The 24970-nt window shown below is 39.2% G+C and overlaps 1 protein-coding gene across 1 annotated transcript in view; it reads right to left on the bottom strand.

Annotated features, from left to right (window-relative positions):
* Positions 1-1057: 1057 nt before the first annotated feature.
* LOC308504725 (uncharacterized protein) overlaps positions 1058-24970 on the bottom strand; it is a gene marked incomplete at its 5' end in the record, with an annotated part of 66639 nt that continues 42726 nt past the window's right edge. Inside the window, 3 exons of the mRNA XM_081065911.1 lie at positions 1058-7151; positions 20652-20778; positions 24822-24903. Of these exons, the coding sequence (XP_080922037.1) occupies positions 4885-7151; positions 20652-20778; positions 24822-24903 (2476 nt within the window). The 3' untranslated portion in view covers positions 1058-4884. The remainder of the gene's footprint in view (positions 7152-20651; positions 20779-24821; positions 24904-24970) is intronic.

Below are 24970 nucleotides of genomic sequence, written 5' to 3'. Positions count from 1 at the left end.
GTGTGTGTGTGTGTGTGTGTGTCAAAGCAGCAAGCTTCCGAATTTCTCAGCCAAAAGACAGGATGGAGTATCACACCCTTTTTAACACATTAATTGATTTAACTCATTTTCACTGATAAAAATTGCTCAGTCTCCTAGAGGCTTTCACAGACTCTGACATATAATTCACAGGGACTGCCCAACACCTCCAGTCAGTGTACAAGCCTTAGTTCTTGTCTCTACTTCTGCTTTATGGTTAAAAAGAGCTCCTTGTGATTTGGTTGTGTTTTGTTCTGAGAAGAAATGGTGCCCATGTCCGTGTTTCCCATTTCTTAATCAACCCACATTGTTGGGACACAGACCCCAGTGGCACTACGTTAGAATGCCCAGCCCGGCACAGCCCTGCCACAACGCAGGTGTCCGTGCAGGTTTCCCTCAAAACACTTTTACCAACCGGGGTCTTTCTAGCTGCTTCACGGGGCACTTCTGGGCAAAATCTCCAACTGCTCTCGACAGGATCCAAACAGTAACCCCCAATAAGACTCAAACAGATTCCTCCAAACCTCTCCCCAGAATGAATCAATTCCCCCTAAATAAAGAGGATCTTCAAGGAATCAAGCCGATAATGAAAGATTATAAGGCTCAGGGCCTCATTATCTCCTGAACAGATCCATAAGGCAGGGAGGAGAGGGGACCATTCGTGTTTAGGGCTCAGATAACATTCTCCAGTGGATGAAGTGGTGTGGGGAGCGTCCTCTGGACATGTGCCAGCAAAGAGGGAAAGCAGGAAAGACCTGGGTCCCACATCACTAGGACTCTGCATCTAGATTTCTCAGGAATGAATCTCAGCCCTAAGCAAAATTTTAAAATCTTTATTGAAGGGGACATAAAATTCTAAATATTTCTGCAAACACTTAACATGTTACAAAAAGTATGTGAATAAAGAACTTGCTCATAATGTAAAACATTACAATGGCAGATTAAATATTACCATGATCAGAACAAGTAGGCTTGGTAAAGGTGGTTTGGTAAAGCAAAAAGGCATCAGAAACATTAATATTGAACACAGGAGCCAATCTGAATGAACATGTCTTGGCTTTATCTCATGATTTGACCATCAAAACAAAACTAATAACAATAGTTAAGGAGTAGAACACATTCGTGAAGAAAGAATCTCAATTTATACAAACACTAATTAAAAATTCTGGAAAAAGGAACTGTTTCATACCACGATAAGGATAGGAGGCAAAATGGGAAAAGTAGCATGATTTTGCAAATATGGTAAAAGTTGATTTGGGCAATGACCAGAAATAAATGCTAAAATTGTTAAAAGCTTGAGAATTATGATAACACACACAGTATAGCCTGAATGTATCTTAAGATACTTAATGACTTTTTTGTGAAGAAACATGGAAGATACCAGAGTAACCAAATAATCCAATTTAGTATTGCTTATTCATGAGACCTGTTAACAGTATGTGTATCCTGGTATGATGTACTGAAAAATCCTCAACACTACTTTTGTATTGCTACAAAAGGTACACAATATAAATGTAATCATCAAACAAATGAAACTTCAAACAAAGCCTGTTATTTACATGATTAATAATAGAGAAGATTAGGATGTTGTCAGGGGTTCCCTTCACGTGACTCTTCTGACACATATCCACTTGTTACTTTTCACAGAGGTCACAATCACAGCTTTTCATAGCTGAGGGATGTCTAACACAGGCAGATACAAACTGTTACAGCTCAGCAGAGAAAAAGTTTTTTCTTCCTTGCAAAAGTCACAGTCAGAGGAAACTGTACCACACATTTCTTGAACCCTGACTCCTTCCATGTGCTACTCTTCCCCATTGTTGTAGGGAAAACGCACAGCAGAGAAATATATAGAATGAAAACGTCTTCATAAAACTCGTTTTACCACTGACAGTCATATTCCACTACCTAAAATTTGGTGACACTACCACATTAAGATGAAAGAGTGATTTGGAAATTTAGACTAGTCATGGGCCTAAGGACAACAGTAAATGGTTATTGGTGACCACGCAGTATATGGCATAGGGGTCATATTTTTTTATTAGATTTATTATTTACATATATTATATTGTGGACTGAGTTGGCAGGATTTCCCAAATCCATTACCTTTGTAAGATTTCTTTCATCTACTTAATATCCTATGAGGTCTCTATTGCGCTACACATTTTCTCCTGTCCTGAGAAGGGTGGTTTTTGATTGAAGTTGCCACACATTTATCACATTCTACACTTTCTTCATTGTGCGAATTCTCTATTCAGTGAGATTCAATCTTTGACAGAAAGCTTCCACATTTTCATTAAACAGTCAGTATTTATCCATAGTGGAAGATTGCAGACGGTTGAATGCATACAGAATATTTCTTATATTCATTATCTTCACAAAGTTTTTTTCCCCAGAGAATTGTCTGATGTCCCGAAAGGACTAAACCTTTCCCTAGCGGTTGAAAGACTGTCTATATATATACACTTTGAGGGTTTTCTTCCAGTGTAAGTACTTGCTAATAATGTTATGTCCTCCCCAAATTCATGTGTTGAAATCTAATCCCAAAGGTGCTGGGATTTGGAGGTACAGGCCTTTGAAGGTGATGAAGTCATTAGGGCAGAGTCTTTATTAAAGAGGCCCAGAAGAGTTCCCTTGCCCCTTCCTCCATGTGAGGAAACTGCAAGAATATGGCCATATACGCACCAAGAAGTGGATCCACACTAGACACAAAATCTGCCAGCGCCTTGTTCTTGGACTCTCCACTTTCCAGAAAGGTGAGAAATCAATGTTTGTTATTTAAGCTAACCACTCTATGGTATTTTGTATAACAGCCTAAGACAGTTCTCTTATATTTGGTGAGGAGCTTCCTGAGGAATTTCCACGTTCATCAGCTTAATAAATTTTAGCCTCTTCTTTAAGTTCTGCAATCTCTTCTGACCGACTTGTAACTTTCCCTACATTCATCTTTACATTTTATCCCCTGTGAGTTCTCTGATGTTCTTAAAAGTATGCTTTCTGGCGGAAAGCATTCCAAGTTCCGTAACATTTTCAGGGATGTTTCATTTGTGTGAGTTCTCTGATATAATGCAAGATTTGATGTCTGGATGAAAGTTTTTCCATATTGGTTACAATCATGTCAAATTTTCTGTGAGTTTTCTGATGTTCTCTGAGGTTTGACTTCTGGTGGAAACCTTCCTTACTTCTATCACATTTATGAGCTTACGCCCTGATGTGATCAATAAGATCAAAACATGCAAGCCAAATTATGCCACTTTGGCAAAAGAAGTATTTTGAGTGAAAGCAACTGAAAAACAGTACACAGAAAAACCTTTTCAGTCTCTCCCCATCTGCCGAAAGGTTGGGTGCAGTCAGTCACACAATAGCCTAGCCAACTGTCCCCCCGTGTCTTTCCTTAAGGAAAGAAGAGTCTGTGAGACTGTGCCTTTCTGGGACTCTGTTCCATTCTTGTGTTTACACCTTATGTCTCTCTGTCTGGTTCCCAAAAGATGGTTTGCAGCCAAAGACGGGTAAGATATCTCACGGGAGATACAACCTAAGCCAGGCGGAACTGAGTGGGGACCCCCAGTGAGCTGCCTTAGATTTGTATGGGAAAGGGCCTTGCCTCCCCTACCCGCTGCCTGGAAAAGTCTGTTGCCGGCTCTGGCTTTTCCCTTGCACCTATTTGTGAGAGAAGTCATGAGGACAACAAAGATCAGTTCTCTCCACTTATCTCAACGGAGTTGTTACAATATGAGAGACTTGACCCTGAGAAGGTACATACCTTAAGTAAAACATCATGGGACCTTGTGCTTCGGCTGTTTACAGACAAAGGGTGATTGGAATAAACATTTTTCTGCTATGATGTATGAGTCTTACAGACCGTGTAAGAAACAATGTTACTTTCTTGTATTTGTATACCTATCAATAAAAACCTTCAGTCGGCCTTATTCTGGGCTCCAGTCCTCTGAGACTGAGAGACCCCTGCCCATCTGAGAGATTGAACTGCATTAAGTCTCCGTTTGTTTCTTTCTTAAAAACTTAACCCAAACCGCCCCTTCTCGCACCCTCACTGCCCTTGTTGTGCGGGACGTGACAGTAGGGTATAAATCCTCCTTCTTAAAGGTGTTCCTCATCCTCTTTGGTATAAGGAAGAGTACACAACTCCTGTCATTGTAGATGGCACCAACTAATATCTGCATAAACAAATCTTAATGAAATAACATTTATCTTCCATTGGTTTCCTCGTATATTGACCTTTCCAAAACTTACAACTATAGAAGCTCTAAACCCTAATTCTTCGGTCACTTCTTCACAAATGTTTTGTCCTTTTGTTGAAATGGCATATAAGCCTCCAGGTCTGATCACGTCTTTGGAGTTTTCATTTCATTTATGTGAGGATCTCCAAAAGCATATGAAATAAACCATTTTCTCCTGTTAATGTCTTTCAATCTTTCAATCTGCAGTTCTCCAAACTGTTATTCCATACTAAGAATAATAGAGCATAAGAAAAAGATTCTTTTCCTCCCCTTGGCTTTTAACCTCTAACAACTCTATGAAGATTTTCCTACATTACCATCTTTATAGGATTTTTCACCTTTGTGAGTTTTCTGATGTTTTCATAGGTGAGACTCATTGTAGAGAGTGTATAAATCACTACACTCACCTGTGTGAATTCTTTCATAAGTTCAATTTTGAGAGTTAAGTTGAAAACAAAACCTTTTTTGCATCAGTTCCTTTGTAGCATTTCTCCCTGTCGCTGATGTATCACGAAGGCTGATTTCCAAAGAAAAAATTTCCCACATTTTATACATTCACAGAGTTTTTCACCTTCATGAATTCTCTGATGTCCTTTGAGGTATGACATGAAAATAAACTCTTTCAGATTCATAGAGTTTCTGTCCTGTGGTGAATGCTCAGATGTTTTCCAAGATGTGACTTCTGGCTGAAACTTTTCCCACATTCATTGCATTGATAGGGTTTCTCCCCCGTGTGAATTCTCTCATGATTTTTAAGGCACGACCGCTGGCTGAAAGTTTTTCCACATTCAGTACATTCATAGGGTTTCTCTCCTGTGTGAATTCTCTCATGATTTCTAAGGCATGATCTCTGGCTGAAAGTTTTTCCGCATTCAGTGCATTCATAGGGTTTTTCCCCAGTGTGAATTCTCTGATGTACTCCAAGGCTTGACTTATCGGTGTAAGTTTTACCACATTCATTACATTGATAGGGTTTCTCCCCTGAGTGAGTTCTCTGATGTTTTCCAAGGCTTGACTTCTGGGTGTAACTTTTACCACATTCATTACATTGATATGGTTTCTCCCCTGTGTGAGTTCTCTGATGTCCTTTCAGGTTTGACATGGAGGTGAAAGCTTTCCCACATAAGTTACATTGATAGGTTTTCTCCCCTGTGTGAGTTCTCTGGTGTCCTTTGAGGTTTGACATGGAAGCCAAAGCTTTCCCACATTCATTACATTGATAGGGTTTCTCCCCTGTGTGAGTTCTCTGATGTTTTCCAAGATGTGATTTCTGGATGAAAGTTTTACCACATTCATTACATTTATAGTGTTTCTCACCAGTGTGAGCCTTCTGATGTTGTGTAAGCTGTTGTTTGTATACAAATGCTCGCCCACATTCCCCACATTCATAGGGCTTCTCCCCAGTGTGAGTTCTCCAATGCATATTCAAATCTGACTTCCAGAGGAACGTCTTCCCACATTCATTACATTGATAAGGTTTTAACCCTTTGTGAATTCTCTGATGTTCTCTGAGCTGTGATAAGGAGATGAAAGCTTTCCCACATTCATTACATTCGTAGGGTTTCTCTCCCATGTGAGTTCTCTGATGTCTTCTCAGGTGTGACACGCAGGTGAAAGCTCTTCCACATTCATTACACTTATAGGGTTTGTCCCCTGTGTGAGTTCTCTGATGCTGTCTGAGGTGTGACATGGTGGTGAAAGCTTTTCCACACTCGTTACATTCATAAGGTTTTTCCCCTGTGTGAATTCTCTGATGTTTTCCAAGGCTTGACTTATCGGTGTAAGTTTTACCACATTCATTACATTGATAGGGTTTCTCCCCTGTGTGAATTCTCTGATGATTTGTAAGATTTGACTTCTGCCTGAAAGGTTTTCCACATTCATTACATTGATAGGGTTTCTCTCCTGTGTGAGTTCTCTGATGGACAACTAGGGATAATTTCCAGGAAAAAGCTGTCCCACATTCATTACATTCATAAATTTTCTTACCTATGTGACTTCTTCGATGCAAAATGACGGATGACCTCTTTGAGAAGGATTCTTGACATTCATTATACTCATAGTGTTGTTCCCTCCCATGAGGTGTCCTCTGTATACTGAAGGCTGACTGAGAACCGAAAGTTTCGTTACATGTCTTATTATCGCAAGATAGCTCTAATTTGTTAGTTCTCTGTTGTATGTTAATGGGTGAATTGTGGCTCAAGTTTTTCCCACACTCAAGGGGTTGTATTCTTGTGTGACTTCTCTGATATTTTCTGAAATGTGCTTTTTGATCAAAAGTTTTCTCTCTTGTATCAGTTCTCTGAAGTTGAGCAATCCTCCCAAAATTGTTCCCAATTTTATTACATTTATCTTCATAAAATTCACAGTGACTCTTCTCTGTGTGAAAACTCACAGAGACAAGAGAAGATTTATCACATAGTTTCCTTCCAAATTTATAATAAGATGCTTCTTTTGTGTAAGCACTGTTCCATGTAATGAAGGCAGTCTTATCATGCAAAGTATTACCACATTCGTTACATTCAAAAGACTGCCCCAAAATAAGTTCCTCCACACCACTAAAAGTTTGCAAATTTTGATTGTAATCAAAAGACTTCTCTCCAGTATTTCTTCTCTCATTTCTAGTATTGGAGTGAGATGCATTAAACTCATTAGTCATCTTTCTTGAGTAATTATGAGGAGCCAATTGGTAGAAATCCAAGTATGTAGGCCCTATAGTGTCATCTGCAGATAACATTTTTCTTGAAGGAACAATGTGTCTGCCCAGATTAAACAGTTTTCCTGAAACTTTCTCTTGTTCATTAGTCAATGGTTGGTTGGTGGTGAATAAAACTTGACATAAATGTTTGTCTTGGTTTTCTTGGGTCTTCTCTAAATGATCAAGTCGCCAGTCTTCTAAACATGAGAAATTTAAAAAATGCTTATCAAATTTAACACATTTTTTATGCCAAAAGTCTTACAGACATTTGCCCTACTATACATTTAACAGCTTTATTTCTTGCTAAGTCTTCGAACACTGTAGTAATTCCAAGTATATGTTAACTATACTCACTTTCTTTGGGTGGCAGGAAGCTTGCTGTAAGTGGAAAAAGGGAAAATAAACTGGAGTTGAATATCATGTGTACTTTGGCATTTTAAAATATAACTTACAAACTTGGTCATAAAGGAAAAGAACAATGAATTGGGAACCAAAGGTTTTAAGAAAGTTGGGTCCTGGGAACTGAAAAAAATCAGAGAATGGTATAAATTCAATAGCAAACATAAAAAAAAAAAATCATGCGTAAGGGTTTTTAGAGGTTCCAGCAGAGAAAGAGTTTGGATAAAGGAGATTACGGAAGATAAAGTCAGGTGAGCCTCCTGAAATCTCCCCAGTAATTTACAACAAATTAAACAACTATAATTCCACAAAGGACTCACTGAGCAGCAGACAGGCAAAACGAAGAGATGTGCAATTGAAAGCATCTAAAGGTGGGCAAATTGGGCTAGTGGGAGAGATAGGAAGGGGTAAGTCGGAGACGTGGGCTGAGCACAGGCCACAGGACATATGCAGACTGGAACTCCGAGCTCCGGAGGTACCACAGTCACGGGAGAGGGAAGAATTAAGATTGCTAGTGCTTCCCTTATGGCCCACAGTCCTGTCTAAGGGATCAGTGTGTAACACAGCTGAACCCCACCCTCACAGCAGAGATCTCAGAGCAAACAGTCAGGGAAGAAGGGTGAAAAAGCGGTTTAAGCCCTCACTGCCAATCAGAGAATGGAAGGAGACTAGCTGACTCCTTCCCATCCTCCCAGAGCTCGCCCCACCCCCACCTTCCCAGTGCTAGAAATGGAACGGTAGCACTGTCAGATCAAAAGAACAGAATATTTGCAGATTTGAGAAGTGCAGCCTGCAGTCATGGACTCATGGACCAACTGGTTTCGGCAAAGGAGACAGAGTCTTAGGTGCAGGATGGACTCTGCTGGTGGTAGCAGACATTGCTCTGGACCACCTGTCACAACCCACCCGCCCCTGACTCCAATTATCTGGGTGGATCCCTGCAGGGGTAAATAGAGCGGCTGCGCAGGAAGAGCTTTGAAACTTCAGAAGCTCTCTACATGCCCCAAGAGAGGCAGTACCCTGAGACCAAGGTGACCTGCTCAGAGTAGACGCCCACCTTCCAAAGAATCCCCCCATTGTGTAAGAAGCCAGAACAGCATGAGAGAGAATAAAAGGCTGCAATCGGAGAGAAAAATAAAACATTCCAACAACAGCTACTGGAAAGCAAAAGAAAGACCTCTTCCTATCAACCTGCTGCAGAACCTACTCCTGTAGATGTGTAGGAAGAGAAATATTAATTCATTAATTGTCATGAATAACCAAGGTAACAAAACAGGTCAGAAAGAAAATGAAGTTTCCAGAAAATGAACTTAAGTACATGGAAATATGTGACTTAAATGACAAGAGAATTCAAGATTGCAGTTCTTAAAAAACTCAGTGAGATACAAGAAAACACTGAGAGGCATTTTAATGAACTCAGAAACACAATCAAAAAACAAAATGAACAGTTTACCAAAGAGATTGAAATTTAAAAAAAGAACCAAATAGAATTTCTGGAGATTAAGAAGTAAACAGAAGAAATGAAAATTGAAATACCAGCTTAGGTAACAGAGCTGACCAAATGAAGAAAAGAATCAGTCACATTGAAGATAGAAATTTGGAAATGACAGAGATGGAAGAAGAGAGAGAGTTGAGAGTTAAAAGAAATGAAACAATTCTACAAGAACTGAATAATTCTACAAGAATAATTGGCATACCAGAAGGAGAAGAAAGGGCGAAGGGAACAGAGAGTGCACTCAAACAAGTAGTCAACGAGAATTTTCAAAACTTGTGGAAAGAACTGGATCCTCAAATCCAAGAAGCAAACAGAACACCTAATTACCTCAACCCCACCAGGCCTTCTCTAAGGCACATTGTATTGAATCTATCAAAAATTAACAACAAAGACTCCTCAAGGCAGCCAGGGAAAAGAAGACGGTAACCTACAAAGGAAACCCCATTAGATTATCATCAAATTTTTCAGCAGAAACTCTACAAGTCAGGAAGGAGCAGACTAAAATATTCAAACTACTGAAAGAGAAATTATGAGCCAAGTATAACATATCCAGCAAAAATATGCTTTAGATATGAAGGAGGAATAAAGGCCTTTCATATGTATAGAAGCTGAGGCAATTTTCTAACATACGACCTGCACTAAAAGAAATGCTAGAGGCTATTTGACCTGAAACAAAAAAGCAGAAGAGTACAAAACCATGATAAGAATTACAAACAGACAGACTGAAGCAGGAAATAGAAACCGGTAAAGCAAATAGGACACTACACCCTTAAACATAACATACAGGGTACAGAAGAAAAAAAAAAACACTTTTATAAAAAAAGAGGAAAAAGACGACTTGCTACTGCAGCACAGAAACCAACTCACAGGATAACTAGGGATAATTTGTGACAACAAAAACATAAAAGGGGAGAGAGTACAGGCCCGAACAAGAATACAGGAATGGAGAAAGCAAGCATGGTGAAGAAAATGAAATACTCCAAATACAAAACTTTCTTTTACATAAACTTAATGGTATCCACTCAAAAAAAATCCAGAACTGAAATATATAATATATATATGAGAAAAAACCAGAGGGGAAAATCATAGAATATCACCACACTGAAATAACAGCAACAAAAAGGCAAAGAAACAATGAAGACAGCGTCCTACCAGAAAACCAAAGACAGAATGATATGAAATCATCACATATCAATAATTATCCTAAATGTAAATGGACTGAACTCATCAATAAAAAGGCAAGGGGTAGCAGAATGGATCAAAAAACTAAACCTAACTGTATGCCGCCTCCAAACGACACATCTCAACCACAAGGACAAATACAGACTGAAAGTGAAAGGGTGGAAATTGACAATCCAAGCAAAGGGATTCAGAGAAAATCAGGTATAGCTATACTGATATCAGATGAAACAGACTACAGGTTAAAAAAGGTACAAGAGACAAAGATGGATATTTCACAATGATAAAAGGGACTATACAATAAGAAGATATAACAGTCATCAATATTTATGTCCCCAATCAGGGAGCATCAAAATATATCAAGCAACTACTAACAGAACTAAAGGGAGAAACTGACCAAAATACAATTATAGTAGGGGCCCCAAATACGTCATTGACAGCTATGGATAGATCATCCAAATAGAAAATAAATAAATAGCAGCACTAAATGACACACATTAGATAAAATGGACATAATTGATACGTATAGAACACTTCATCCTAGAACATCAGACTATACATTTTTTTATAGTGTACATGGAACATTCTCAAGGATGGACCATATATTGGGACATAAAACTAACCTCAGCAAATTTAAGAAGATTGAAATCATATCAAGTCTATTCTCTGATCACAAGGCTTTGAAATTGGATATGAACTGCAGAAAAAGCAGGAAAAACAACAAATACATGGAGATTAAACAACATACTTTTAAAGAACGACTGGGTCAAAGAAGAAATAAGAGGAGAGATCAGAAGAAACATAGAAACAAATGAGAATGAAAATAAATCCCACAAAAATTTCTGGGATGAAGTGAAAGCAGTCTTAACAGGGAAATTTATATCATTACAGGCCTATCTCAAGAAACAAGAAAAATCTCAAATAAATAACCTCATGTTAGAGCTTAAAGAACTAGAAAAAGAAGACAAATGAAACCCAAGCTCAGCAGAAGAAAGGAAATAACAAAAATCAGAGCAGAACTAAATGAAATAGAGAACAAAAAGACAATAGAAAAAATTAATGTGACAATGAGCTGGTTCTTTGAAAAGATTAACTAAATTGACAAACTCTTGGCTAGACTCACAAAGATAAAAAGAGAAAAGACACTAGTAAACAAAATCAGAAATGAAAGAGGGGAAGTTATCACAGATGTCACAGAAATATAAAGGATCATCCAAGAATACAATGAGGACTATATACCACCAAATTCAATAACCTAGAAGAAATGGACAAATTCTTAGAAACATAGAGCCTTCCTACGCTGAATCATGAAGAACTGGAAAACTTAAATAGACCGATCACCAGTAAGGAAATTGAATCAGTCATCCAAAACCTTCCCAAAAGCAAAAGTCCAGGACCAGATGGCTTCATTAGTGAACTCTTCCAAACCTTCGAAGAGGATCTAATACCTGTCTTGCTCAAAATCTTCTAAAATATTGATGAAGAGACAGTACTCCCTTGTGGTCACACAGCAGCCTAGCCGTTTGTCACCCCCAACTTTTTCCTAAGAAAAGAAGAATTTTTGGGACTTTGCCTCTCTGGGATTGAGTTTATAATATCCTGAGTCTCTCCATTTGGTCTTCAAGAGAAGGGTTTGCGGTCAACGACGAGTAAGATTCCTCGCAGGAGGGACAACTCAAGCCAGACGGGACCCCGTTGAGACCCCAATGAGCTGTTATAAGAAATAATAGGAGGGAGCCTTGCCCCTCCTTCCTCTTGTTCTTGTGGGAAGCTGCCGCTTGCCAATGCTACTCCCTCTCACCTTATTGTGAGAGAGGCCCATTAGAGCGATAAGATCAACCTCTTTCTGCTCAGCTCATGGGACAGTTTCACCGCAAGAGACTCTCCCCCCCAGGGTGGTGCACACCGCACCTTAGTCATCTTGGGACGATATGCTTCGGCTGCTTTGGGACAAATAATTGGGTATTGAAATCATTTTTTTTTTAATGGTGTAAGAGTTTAACAGACACTGCCTCTAATCATGTGATGTTCATTGTTTGTAATCAATAAATACTGTCAGTGACCCGATTCGGGGCTCCAGTCTCTTGAGTCCCTTGGTCCTCTGTGATTAACTGTATATGAGTCTCTGTCTCTTTATTATAGTTTCACCCTCGCCACCTCCCTCATCTTCCCACGGCTTGTGTTGTGCAGGTTGCAACACCTGGCGCCCAACATGGGGCTCGAGGAGAGAAGAACGACTGAGTCGTAGGATCTGCAGATACGGCTGAAGGTCTCTGAGCATCAGTCACGACAGCTACCTGGGGTAAGGAGGTAGTTTTTGGACTTGGAGAATTAAACCAAGGTAATTCAGAGAAGTCAATAGAGAACTAAATTACTAACACTTTCATGTGAAATAGTGTGACTGTGTGTGTATGCTTATAGTCCCACGGTCTTTGTGGCTATGGGACTTGAGTGGGCTCATCACCACGTCATAAGGCATAACGTCGACTTGGGGGACTCCCCATCCCAGACTGGGGTTTATACAGTTGCGCCTTTGCCAAGACGGGTGCTAAGTTCCCGCGAGGGGAACGGCCGGCTGAGCATCTGAAAGTGGACATTGAGTGAAAGTCCTTCCTTTTCTTTCCTGCTCCTTAACTAACATGGGTAATTCAGAAAGCAAGTGTAGACCTTATATATGCCTGCTAAGCAGCTCCTTAAAAAGGGGAAACATAAATCCTCAGAAAAAAGGTTAGAAGAACTTCTTAAAGTCATTGAGACTCACTGTTCCTGGTTTCCTAACCTAGGAACATTAGATTTAGAAAAATGGGATGCGATTGGCCAGGATCTCTGTGATTCATATGCCAATGGGACATCCTTTCCCGGTTCAATCTGGGAGACGTTTGAACAGGTCCAGTCAGTTTTGGAAGTGCTCCAAACAGATTCAGAAGAAGAAAAGGAAGATAGAGAAGGCAGTAAAGATTCTCCCAAAAGGGTAAAAAGGAATTAGATGAGGACGAGAGATGTGAGTCAATTTCCACAATTATTCCTAGAAATCTTTATGCTGCTTTAGAGGAGTGTTTCAAGGAGGAATTTCCTCCCCTTCCTCCAATTCACTGGCCTCCACCGCCGACTTGCGGAGACCAAATATGGAATCCTCCAAAAATTTCTTTTAGTCTTAATAATCCTTTTAAAAAGGAACCTCCTCAGATAACAGTCAAACAATTCAGTTTAAAATTGTCAGCCATGGAACAAGGCATACATCAGGCTAAGTTAAAGGGAGATATGGATACTCTTAATTGTCCTGTAATTTTCAGGCAGGTTGAAGCACCTAATGCTGATCATCCTGAGGGGATTCATGAGGCAGTCTATGAACCGTTTCCTTTCAAATTACTCAAAGAACTAAAATAGGCAGTGTTGCAGTTTGGGACTACTTCTCCCTATACCGCTGGCCTCCTTAAAGGCATTGCCGATGGTAATAGAATGATCCCAGCTGATTGGAATGCTTTAGCAAAGACGTGTCTCAGCTCTTCCCAATTCCTCCAGTTTAAAACCTGGTGGACTGAAGGTGCAGAAAATTTAGAAAGACAAAATCAGATTCGTAATATAAATATTACCGCTGATCAATTATTGGGAAAAAGAATTTGGGCTGCAACTCGTGATCAGCTAGATATGGAAGAACTGGCTATTGGACAATTAAAGCAAATTTGCCTGACAGCATGGGAAAAGATTGAGGTAGAGGGCAAAACCCATTCCTCCTTTCAAAAGATCCTTCAAGGACCTCAAGAACCTTATGCTGATTTCTTGGTGCACCTACAGGAAGCTATTAATAAACAGATAACCAATCCTGTGGCCGCTGATGTTATTTTACAGATTATCGCCTTTAAAAATGCTAATAAAGATTGTCAGAGAGTTATTGGAGCTCAAAAAGGAAAAACAGATGCCATAGGCTATTTACACTTATGCCAAGAAGTAGGGACAGAAGATCATAAAGCAGCACTGTTAGCTAATGCTATTACCGGTGCCTTTCAAAAGAAAGATAAATTTTCTGGCACTTGTCATACTTGTGGAAAGATAGGACATACTAAAAAGAATTGTAAAGTCAAAAATAAAAATAATTCTCAACCACAACAGCCTGCTCCTCCCCAAGGTGCTAGACAGCCCGGGATGTGTCCACGCTGTCAAAAAAAAAATCAACATGTAGATCTAAATATCATAAAGATGGAACTCCGCTTCAGGGAAATGGAAAGCAGGGCCAGCCCCAGGCCCAGACAATAACCGGGGCATTTGTGAGTCAGCCGGTCCCTCAACCAGGAATATTTGTCAACCCGGAGGTGCCACAGAATTATCAGTCAGTGTCACCTCCTCAAAGTTATCAGTTGAGCAATTAACCTCTGCAACTGAAGAATGCTGCAGTTGATGTTTGTACTGCTCAGGATATTTTATTCCTTCCAGGAGAAACACCTCTCCATGTGCCTGTAAGAGACTGTTAGCCTGAAAACTGCTATCTTAAGGTCAGAGTTAACGGCCCCTGGCTTGAAACACAACCTAGTGTAAACACAACCTGACTGTAAATTCCAAGATGTGGGCAGTGACAGCGAGGAGGCAAGCGGCCCTGTAGCTTATCTTACACTCTTTGAAGCTGTGTAAGTCCTGCAGTTTATCATATACTCCTTAAAGCTGTGTAAGTCCTGTAGTTAATTGCTGTGTGCCTTGAAGATGCTATATAAACCCTGGGTTTTAAGTGTTTGGGGTCCTTGTTGAAACCCGCTGCGTCGGGCAGATACTCGGACCCCAGCTAGCTGGAAATAAACCTCGCTGTGTGACTTGCATTATCGTGTGACTTCTGTTCACTTGAGGAGGGGTTGACTCCGGACCCTAACAGTGCCCACAGGCATAGGCCCATGGACCAATTCTTAAAAATACAGTGGAGTTCTCCTTGGTCATTCAAGTTTAACATCAAAAGGAGTTACAGTCCACACTGGAATGACAGACCCAGATTTTAAAGGAGAAATCCAGATTGTTATGTCCTCCTCAGTTCCTTGGTCAGCAAAAAAGGGAGAGTTGCTCAGCTTCTTTTAATTCCTTATATTCCACCCAATTTGCGAGGGACTCAAAAAAGAATTGGAGGATTTGGAAGTACCGGCTCTGCAGGTACTTTCCTAGCAGAAAAAATTTCTAATATTCACCCAATGTGCCATGTTAAATTTCAGAATAGAAAATTCTTGGGACTTTTGGATACTGGTGCTGATATCTCCATAATTTGTTCCCAGGACTGGCTAGCCAATTGGCCTGCCCAACAAGCTAATATTAATGTTGTTGGAATAGGTGAGGTTAAAAAATTGCTTCAAAGCACCCATATCCTCCCTTGCCTTGGGCCAGAAGGACAAAAAGGATTTTTACAACCTTATATTGCTGATATTCCTTTCAGTCTGTGGGGTAGAGATTTACTTTCCCAATGGAGAGCTGAGATTATAATTCCCCTGGACAATATAGTCCACAAAGTCAAAAAATGATGAAACAAATGGGATATCAGTCAGGACAAGGTTTGGGTAAATTTAATCAAGGCATTACCCAGCCCCTCCAACCTGTATTACAGGTGGGACAGGAAGGATTAGGATTTCATTCACAAGACCAACAGTGTTTTTGTTACTGGCCGCTGTTGCGGAGCTAAAAACTCCTTTAGCTCTTAAATGGATTAGTGATAAACCTCACAGGATTGAACAGTGGCCCCTTTCTAAAGAGAAATTAGAGGCGTTAACAGAGTGGGTACACATTCAATTAAAACAAGATCATATAGAATCTTCCACCAGTCGTGGAATTCCCCTGTGTTTGTTATGAAAAAGAGATCAGGAAAATGGAGAATGCTCACAGATTTGCGAGTAGTTAATTCTTTAATTGAGCCTTTAATTGGTCCACCTCAATCATCTTTGATTCCAAAAAAATGGCCATTAGTAGTTATAGATTTACAAGATTGTTTTTATTCAATTCCTTTGCATCCTATAGATTGCCCTAGATTTGCGTTTTCAGTACCCTCTTTAAATAATAAAGAGCCAGTTAAAAGATATCAGTGGAAGGTACTTCCACAGGGCATGCTAAATAGTCCCACAATTTGTCAATTTTATGTGACTAGAGTTGTTTCTCCAGTTAGAGAAAAATTTCAAAACTGTTATATCATTCATTATATGGATGATATTCTTTGTGCCGCATCCTCTCCAGAAGTTTTAGCTGACTGTTTTAAATTATTACAAGAACAACTTGAATTGGCAGGACTTTGTACTGCTCCTGATAAAATTCAAACCACAACTCCTATAAAATATCTTGGAGCTATTCTGGATAGACAGACAATTAGACCTCAAAAGGTACAAATTAGGAGAGATCAGATTTCCATCTTAAATGATTTGCAAAAGTTGTTGGGAGAAATTAATTGGCTGCGTCCCACTCTGGGAATCCCAACCTATGCGCTCAGTAATTTGTTTGGTCTCTTGCAGGGTTCTTCTCAATTAGACAGCATCCATACTCTTGACTCCTCAAGCCTGTCAAGAGTTAGAATTAGTAGAAAAGAAAATTCAGGAAGCCCAGATTCAGCGCATAGATCCATTACAGCCTTTACAGATTTTAATTTTTCCCACTTCTCATTCACCTATAGCGGTCATTGTCCAACAAAGTGACCTAGTGGAGTGGTTGTTTTTGCCTAATAATTTTGTCAAGTCCCTTCCAACATACTTAGAATAATTTTCAGAGCTTGTTTCACGAGCTCGCACCAGAGTTCTTCATTTAAACGGAATCGAAGCTAGTAAGATAGTAGTTCCATTTAAAAAACAACAAATCATACATTTAAATACTCATTCTAAAATTTGGCAAGTTGCTATTTGTGGATATTTTGGAGTAATTGATAATAATTATCCAAAAAATAAACTATTCCAATTTCTGTTAAAAACTAGCTGTATTCTTCCTAAGAGATTAAGTTCAGTTCCAATTTCAAAAGAAAAAACAATTTTTTCTGATGGATCTAGTAATGGCAACGCTGTAATTGTTAGTGAGGTACATCAACGAGTCATTCAGACTAATTGCACCTCTGCACAAAGAGCAGAGCTCGTTGCAGTTTTAACTGCCTTACAAGATCATAGTGAACCATTAAATATTGTTTCTGATTCAGCTTATGTTGTGCATACAGTACAGAACATTGAGACGGCACTTTTGTCTAATAACCCAAACCCGTCCCTCCAGTTCTTTTTAATCAACTCCAACAAGTTGTCAGAAACCGACAACATCCATTTTATATTACTCATATCTGTGCTCACACTCCCTTACCAGGACCATTCACAGGTGGCAATGCTCTTGCAGATTCATTGGTTTCTAATGTGTTAGTTACCGAGGCAACCAAGTTTCATTCTTTAACCCATCCCAATGCTGCTGGCCTTCGGGCTCCTTTCTCTATCATCTACAAACAAGCTAAACATATAATTCAAACCTGCCCTACTTCTCAGATTCTTAATGCTCCTCAAGAACGCCCAGAAGGCGTTAATCCCCGAGGTTTAGTTCCTAATGCTATTTGGCAAATGGATGCAACCCATGTTCCTTCATTTGGACGATTCTCATTTGTTCATGTCACAATTGATACATTTTCGGGTTTCCTCACAGCCACCGCTCAGAGTGGTGAGACCGCTGGACATTCTTGTAGACATTTGCTTATTTGCTTTTCTATATGGGACTTCCTAAGGCCATTAAGACAGATAATGGCCCTACTTATACTAGTAATAAGTTTACAAAATTCTGTGAACAGTGGAATATTAATCATACTAGTGGGATTCCTTATAATCCCCAATGACAAGCCATTGTAGAACGTGCTAATTGTACTCTTAAAAAAAAAAAATTACAAAAACAAAAAGGGGGAGACAAGGATCCTCCGCAGGTACAATTAGCCAAAGCTATGTTTACCTTAAATTTTTTGAATTTTTATGGTTCTAGCAGTAACACAGAGCCACACTTTGGGCGCACAGTGCAAAAAGACATTTTAACAATCTCCATAGCATCACCTCTGCTTTTCAACATAGTGTTGGAAGTCCTTGCCAGAGCAATCAGGCAAGAGAAAGAAAAAAAAGGCATCCAAATTGGGAATGAAAAAGGTAAACTGTCACTCTTTGTAGATGACATGATGCTATATATAGAAAACCATAAAGACTCCACCAAAAAGCTATTAGAAATAATCAATGAATACAGTAAAGTTGCTGGCTACAAAATCAACGTACAAAAGTCCATTGCATTCCTATATACTAACAATGAAATCTCAGAAAAAGAAATACAAAAAACAAGTCCCTTTGCAATTGCAGCAAAAAGAATAAAATACCTAGGAATAAACTTAACCAAGGATGTGAAGGTCCTATATGAGGAAAACTATAAGACATTTTTGAAAGAAATTGAAGAAGACACAAAAAAACGGAAAGACATTCCGTGCTCATGGATTAGAAGAATCAACATAGTTAAAATGGCCATATTACCCAAACAAATAAAATGCAATCCCCATCAAAATCCCAATGGCATTCTTTTATAGAAATAGAACAAAAAAATCATCAGATTTGTTTGGAACCATAAAAAAACCCAAATAGACAAAGCAATATTTTAAAAAAAGAGCAATATTGGAGGTATCACTCCCTGACTTTTGCTTGTACTACAGGGCTACAATAATCAAAACAGCATGATACTGGCAGAAAAACAGACACATAGACCAATGGAATAGAATTGAGAACCCAGAAATAAAACCACATAAATATGGACAGATCATTTTTGACAAAGAAGCTAAAAACATACAATGGAGGAAAGACAGCATCTTCAATAAATGGTGCTGGCAGAATTGGACAGCCACGTGCAAAAGAATGAAACTGGACTGCTATCTGTCACCATGTACCAAAATTAATTCAAAATGGATCAAAGACTTAAGTATAAGACCTGACACAAACTGCATTGAAGAAAACATAGATACTAAACTTATAGACCTTGGGTTCAAAGAGCAGTTTATGAATTTGACTCCAAAGGCAATGGAAGTAAAAACTAAAATAAACAAATGGGATTATATGAAACTGAAAAGCTTCTGCACAGCAAAACAAACCATCGACAAAGTAAAGAGGTAACGATCATAATGGGAGAAGATTTTTGCAAACAGTGCCTCCGACAAAGCGTAATATCCAAAATATACAAGGAACTCATACAACTCAACAAGAAAACAAACAACCCAATTGAAAAATGGACAGAGGACCTGAAGAGACATTTCTGTAAAGAGGACATACAAATTGCCAATAGACATATGAAAAACTGCTCAACATCACTAATCATCAGACAAATGTAAATAAAAACCACAATGAGGTTTCATCTCACCCCGGTTAGAATGGCTATCAAGACAAATAGTAACAAGTGTTGGAGAGGCTGTGGAGAAAAAGGAACCCACATATACTGTTGGTGGGAATGCAGACTGGTGCAGCCGCTATGGAAGGCAGTGTGGAGGTTTGTCAAAAAATTATGAATAGAATTACCATATAAACAAGCAATCCCTCTCCTTGGTATTTACCCCAAAATCTGATAACATTTATACATGAAGACAAGTGTGTTCCAATGTTCTTTGTAGCTTTATTTACGGTGCCCAAGACAAGGAAACAACCAAAATGTCCTTCGATGGATGAATGGATGAAGAAGTTGTGGTATATATACACAATGGAATACTATTCGGCAGTAAGAAAAGATGAAATAGGACCTTTTATGACAACGTGGGTGGATCTGAGATTATAATGCTAAGCAAAATAAGTCAGAAAACGTAAGGAACCATATGATTTCACTGATATGTGGTACATAAACCAAAAACAACTAAAGAACTAGAGAAGAAAATGAGAAACAAAACCTCATAGAAACAGACAATAGTTTAGTGGTTATAAGAGAGTCAGGGGGGAGCGGGGTGGTAGATGAGGGTAAAGGGGATCAAATATGTGGTGATGGAAGGAGAACTGACTCTGGCTGGTGAATACACAATGTGATTTATAGATGCTGTAATACAGAATTATATACCTGAAATTTATGTAACTTTACTAACACTTGTCACCCCAATACACTTTAATTAAAAAAGAAAAGAAAAGAAAAGGGTAAAGGGGAGTCAAGTATGTGGTGATGGGATTTGACTTTGGTGGTGAACACACAATGCAATATACAAATGATGCCTTATAGACGTGTACACTTGAAACCTATATCATGTTATTAACCAACATAACCACAGTAAATTTAATAAAATTAAAAGAGGTAAGAAAAAGAATCAAGAAAAAAGTAAATACTCTGTTATGTACATAAAATTCTAGAAGGGAAAACTATTGCAACAGAAAGTACATCAGTGGCTGACAGGAACCAGGGAAAGGGATTGAAGGAGAAAAATGACTGCGAAAAGCTACCAGAAAACTTTTAGGGGTGACAAAAATATTTTATATAATCATTTTGGTGGTGGTAATCTCCTATAGACATTTCCAAAACTACTCAAATTATACAATGAACATTACTGACTTTTAATTTCTGTTAATTACACCCCAATAAAAGTAATTTCAATATTAAGAGGGAGAGAGGGAAAACGGAATTGCATTCCAGAGGGAGTCAGGTGGTCAGGACTGCTCACCCACGGAGACGAGGTGGCTGTAGACCTCCAGCATGACATCTCTGTAGAGGGTCCGGTGAGCAGGGCCCAGGTGCTGCCACTCCTCCTGGGTGAACTCCACAGTCACGTCCTTGAAGGACACTGAGGCCTGTAACAGCATATTTCTTACTCAATCACAAGGGTTCAGAAACAGGTGACATGGTAAATACCTTACCAAACTAATTTTTATCAGAATTACTGTTGAAAACTTAAAACAACTTTTATAACAGAACCCTATGATGGCGTATCATTGTCTTACACTGTAAGGGTACTCACATAATTGGTACAAAGATTAGTCTCATGCCCTGATATATTTGTATTTATTTCTAAATTATATACTATAGACTGTCAGTTAATATACTAATGATAAAGCTTAGTGACTTGTGTTTTAGATCCAGTTTTATAACCAGACGTCCTGTCATCTTTTCCTGTGCCCTAGTGGACTGTCCTGAGCACTCCCTAGGGTACACACCCCCCCCCGTCGAGTTCTCTGCTGGGGTAACAGGGAACCAACAAAAAGACACAGGTAAGCACTGGAGGTTGTACGCACCCTCAGATTTGGCTTTTAGACGCAATGCTGTGCAAAAGGGGAGAAAGTTTTACTTAGCAAAACAGAAGACACCAATTTAAGGACCGTGAGGACATTATGCAAAGTGAAATTAAGTCAAATACTAGATGATCTCTCGAACGAAGGACGGACAATTAAGTTCACAAATTTTGGCAACGATGTCGCTAACCTTATTTGATATCAGAGGGATTATTCATTACGAATTTGTACCAACTGGACAAACAGTTAACCAAGTGTACTATTTGGAAGTGCTGAAAAGGCTGCGTAAAAAAGTTAGACGACCTGAACTCTTTGCCAACAATTCATGGCTGTTGCATCACGACAATGCACCAGCTCACACAGCACTGTCTGTGAGGGAGTTTTTTGACAGTAAACAAATAACTGTATTGGAACACCCTCCCTACTCACCTGATCTGGCCCCCAATAACTTCTTTCTTTACCGGATGATAAAGGAAATATTGAAAGGAAGACATTTGGATGACATTCAGGACATCAAGGGTAACATGATGACACCTCTGATTAGGGTGCCTGGGATGATGACCATTCCAGAAAAAGACTTCCAAAATTGCTTTGAAGGGTGGACTAGGTACTGGTGTTGGTGCATAGTTTCTGATGGAGAGTACTTCGAAGGGGACCATAGTAATATTCAACAATGACGTATGTAGCACATTTTTTAGGTTGAGTTCGCAAACTTAATTGTCAGACCTCGTAGATGTGGAGCGTACAAAGAAACAAAAAACACGTGAGGTCATAGTGACAATAGATTAGTGGTTGACAGAGGCGAAGGATGATGGGTAGGAGAAATGGGTGAACTGTGTTTCTTTTGTTTTTGTAATTTACATAACTTGAAAATTAAAAAGAGAGAAAAATGACGTTTATTAAGGTAAATCAATGGGGAGGAAGAATGGGAAATAGATCCCTTAAAGAGAAAGGAATAAAATTTTGATCATTATATTTCTTCACAGCTGTACCTAGAGAAGCCACATGAGCAGCTGGGTAAATGCTGATGACACTGTGAAACAAGGGAAAATATGTATACAGATGCCCCAGTTCCGATGATGCGACTTACAATTTTTACCCTTATGATACTGTGAAATTACACCTAACAAATTACATGAGATATTCAACACTTTATTACTCTATCGGCTGTGTTTCCGATGATTTTTGCCCAACTGGAGAACAATTTAAGTGTTCTGAGCACGATAAAGGGAGACTAGGCTAAGCTATGATGGTCGGTAGGTTAGGGGTACTAACTCCATTTCTGACTTATGGTATTTTCACCTCACAGAGGGTTTATAAGGATGTAACCCCGTCCTAAGCAGAGGAGCATATGGATATATGGGTCTCCGCCCCTGGTTCCCGGCACAGAGCTCCTAAAACCCTTGTAAATTCCTAAGTGATAAGAGCACCAGGAGCATCATTTGCTTTAATGAGGTGACTGTGGGTGGGCTCCAGGATGGGCACTGGTCACCAGAAAGACCAAGCCATAATCGGAAGCTTGGAATTTTCAGCCCTGCCTCCCACTTCTCTGGAGGGGAGAGAGAGGATGAAAATAAAGTTAGTAAGTGATCATGACTACACGATGACTCCTCCAAAAATCCCAAAAGTATGCATTTGGAGAGCCTCTGGGTTGGTGAACATAACAGCCGTGTATCAGGAGCGGGATGCAGCCCAACACTATGGGGACAGACGCTGCTGTGCTCAGGACCCGCCCAGACCTCACCTCATGTATCTCTTTATCTGGCTGTTCACCTGTATCCTATACCGTGTCCTTCAATAACCCAGTAAATGACTCCCCTGAGTGCTGTGAGTTGCTCTAGCAAATTAATCAAACCCAAGGAGTGGGCTGTGGGAACCTCACATTTATAGCTGATGGGTCACAAGCACAGGTGACAACTGGGACTGGCAGTTGGTACCTGCAGTGGAGTGGGAGCAGTCCTGCATAACTGAGCCCTTTCCCTGTGGGATCTGATGCTATCTCCATGTACATAGTATCAGATCAATTAAATTGTAAAATGCCAACTGGTGTTGCACACACTTACTTGGTAGGAGAACAGAACCCACACATTTGGTGACCAGAAGTGTCAGAAGTAACATATTCTGTCTGAGCAGCAAAGGAGACATACAGGAGGGACGACAACTAGGTTTCTCTAACTCAGCCATATACTGAGATTAGTAAAACAAAAGCAAGGGAACGGGTAGAGGTTCATGTTGAGACAGATGTTCTTCATTTGCACTCAAGATACCTACCAACAAGGAGATGGAATTATACACTGCAGTGTTGGTTATATGATTTTGGAACATAAAAGGAAGCTCTAAAATTGACATATAGAGTCATTGGAATCACACACAAAATTAGAGCATATTTTGAATATAAAAAGGTAGATTCTAAAACTTTTAGGAAGAGGTAAAGGATTTACACTATCCAATACAATTATGAAAACAGAACAAGGTTGAGAGATTCACAATACTGATTTCAAGACTTAGTTTAAAGCAACCGTAATCGGGCCAGTGAAGTAATAGCAAAAAGATTGACACATATCAACAGAACAGAAGACTGACTTGAAAAACAGAACCACAAATAACATAACATCAAATGATTCCCAACAAAGGTGCCAAAGCAATTCAGTGGAGAAGGTATATTCTTTTCGACAAATGTTGTTGGTATTACCAAACATGCATAACTAAAAGTAAATAATCTTGATCTATACCTTGCATCATAAAAGTTAACGCCAAAGATCATAGTCTGTAATTATAAAACTTACAATAACAAGACAGAAAAATCATTGTAACATTGGTTTAGAAGAGTGTTTTACATATGACCAAAAAAGCATAACTAATAAAAGTCTAAAAAAATCTGAAATCTTGATTGAGTGAACAATTCTGCTCTTTGAAAGATACATGGTTAGAGAAAAACATAGGAGAACTATGATCTTGAATAAACATACTTGGTACTCAAAATATTCACACAACAATCCCCTGTGAACAACTTTTATGAAATAAAATACAGGGAAATTACATGAAGGAATTACACGAAAGAATTACATGAAGGAAAAAAAAAAAAAGAATGAAAGTCACTTGTTTTTATGAAAGAAATATCAGCCTAACACCAAAATTAGACGGAAACGCGGAAAAAGGAAATGATAAGCTCACCTAAATGTGATACAGATACTTCTTTATAAGTGCAAGCAGAAAGATCCCAGCAACTCATCAGCAAGTAAGGTGCATACAGGAAATCAACCATGAATTAACATTAGAAACTTCATTTAGCTACTCACAATATTTATAGATTAAAGGGAATAAGTTCTGTCTGTATTTTAATGGATACAGAAAAAGTACTTAATACAATTTGACGTACAGTCATGACTAAAGTGAAATCTCTGCAAACTGGCAATTAGAGGGAATATACAAATCAAAGGTTACTTACCAAGACCCCACCCCAAACACCAGAGCTAATGCTGACACTGTGTATATTTTCCCTCAACTGGTTTTATTTCTAGTTCTCCTTTTGCATTGAATATACTACCCTTATGGGCCTCATAAATCCAACACAGTGCAAAGTGGGAAATGAACAAAGTGCTCACCTGAGATGTGTTCATTCTGCTGCTCTGGGGAGACTGTAGAGAACTGGGAGGCCAAGGAAGGACCGTGCAGGGGCGGCACCACCTGTCCACATGAGACGGGAAATGGTCACATGGACAAAACCACACAGCTTTTCATTGACTCAACTTCT

Source organism: Rhinolophus hipposideros (genome assembly GCF_964194185.1).
Source record: "Rhinolophus hipposideros genome assembly, chromosome: 11".
NCBI lineage: Eukaryota > Metazoa > Chordata > Mammalia > Chiroptera > Rhinolophidae > Rhinolophus > Rhinolophus hipposideros.
Note: the sequence above shows the minus strand (reverse complement) of the source record. Positions and strands in the feature narration are given on the sequence as shown.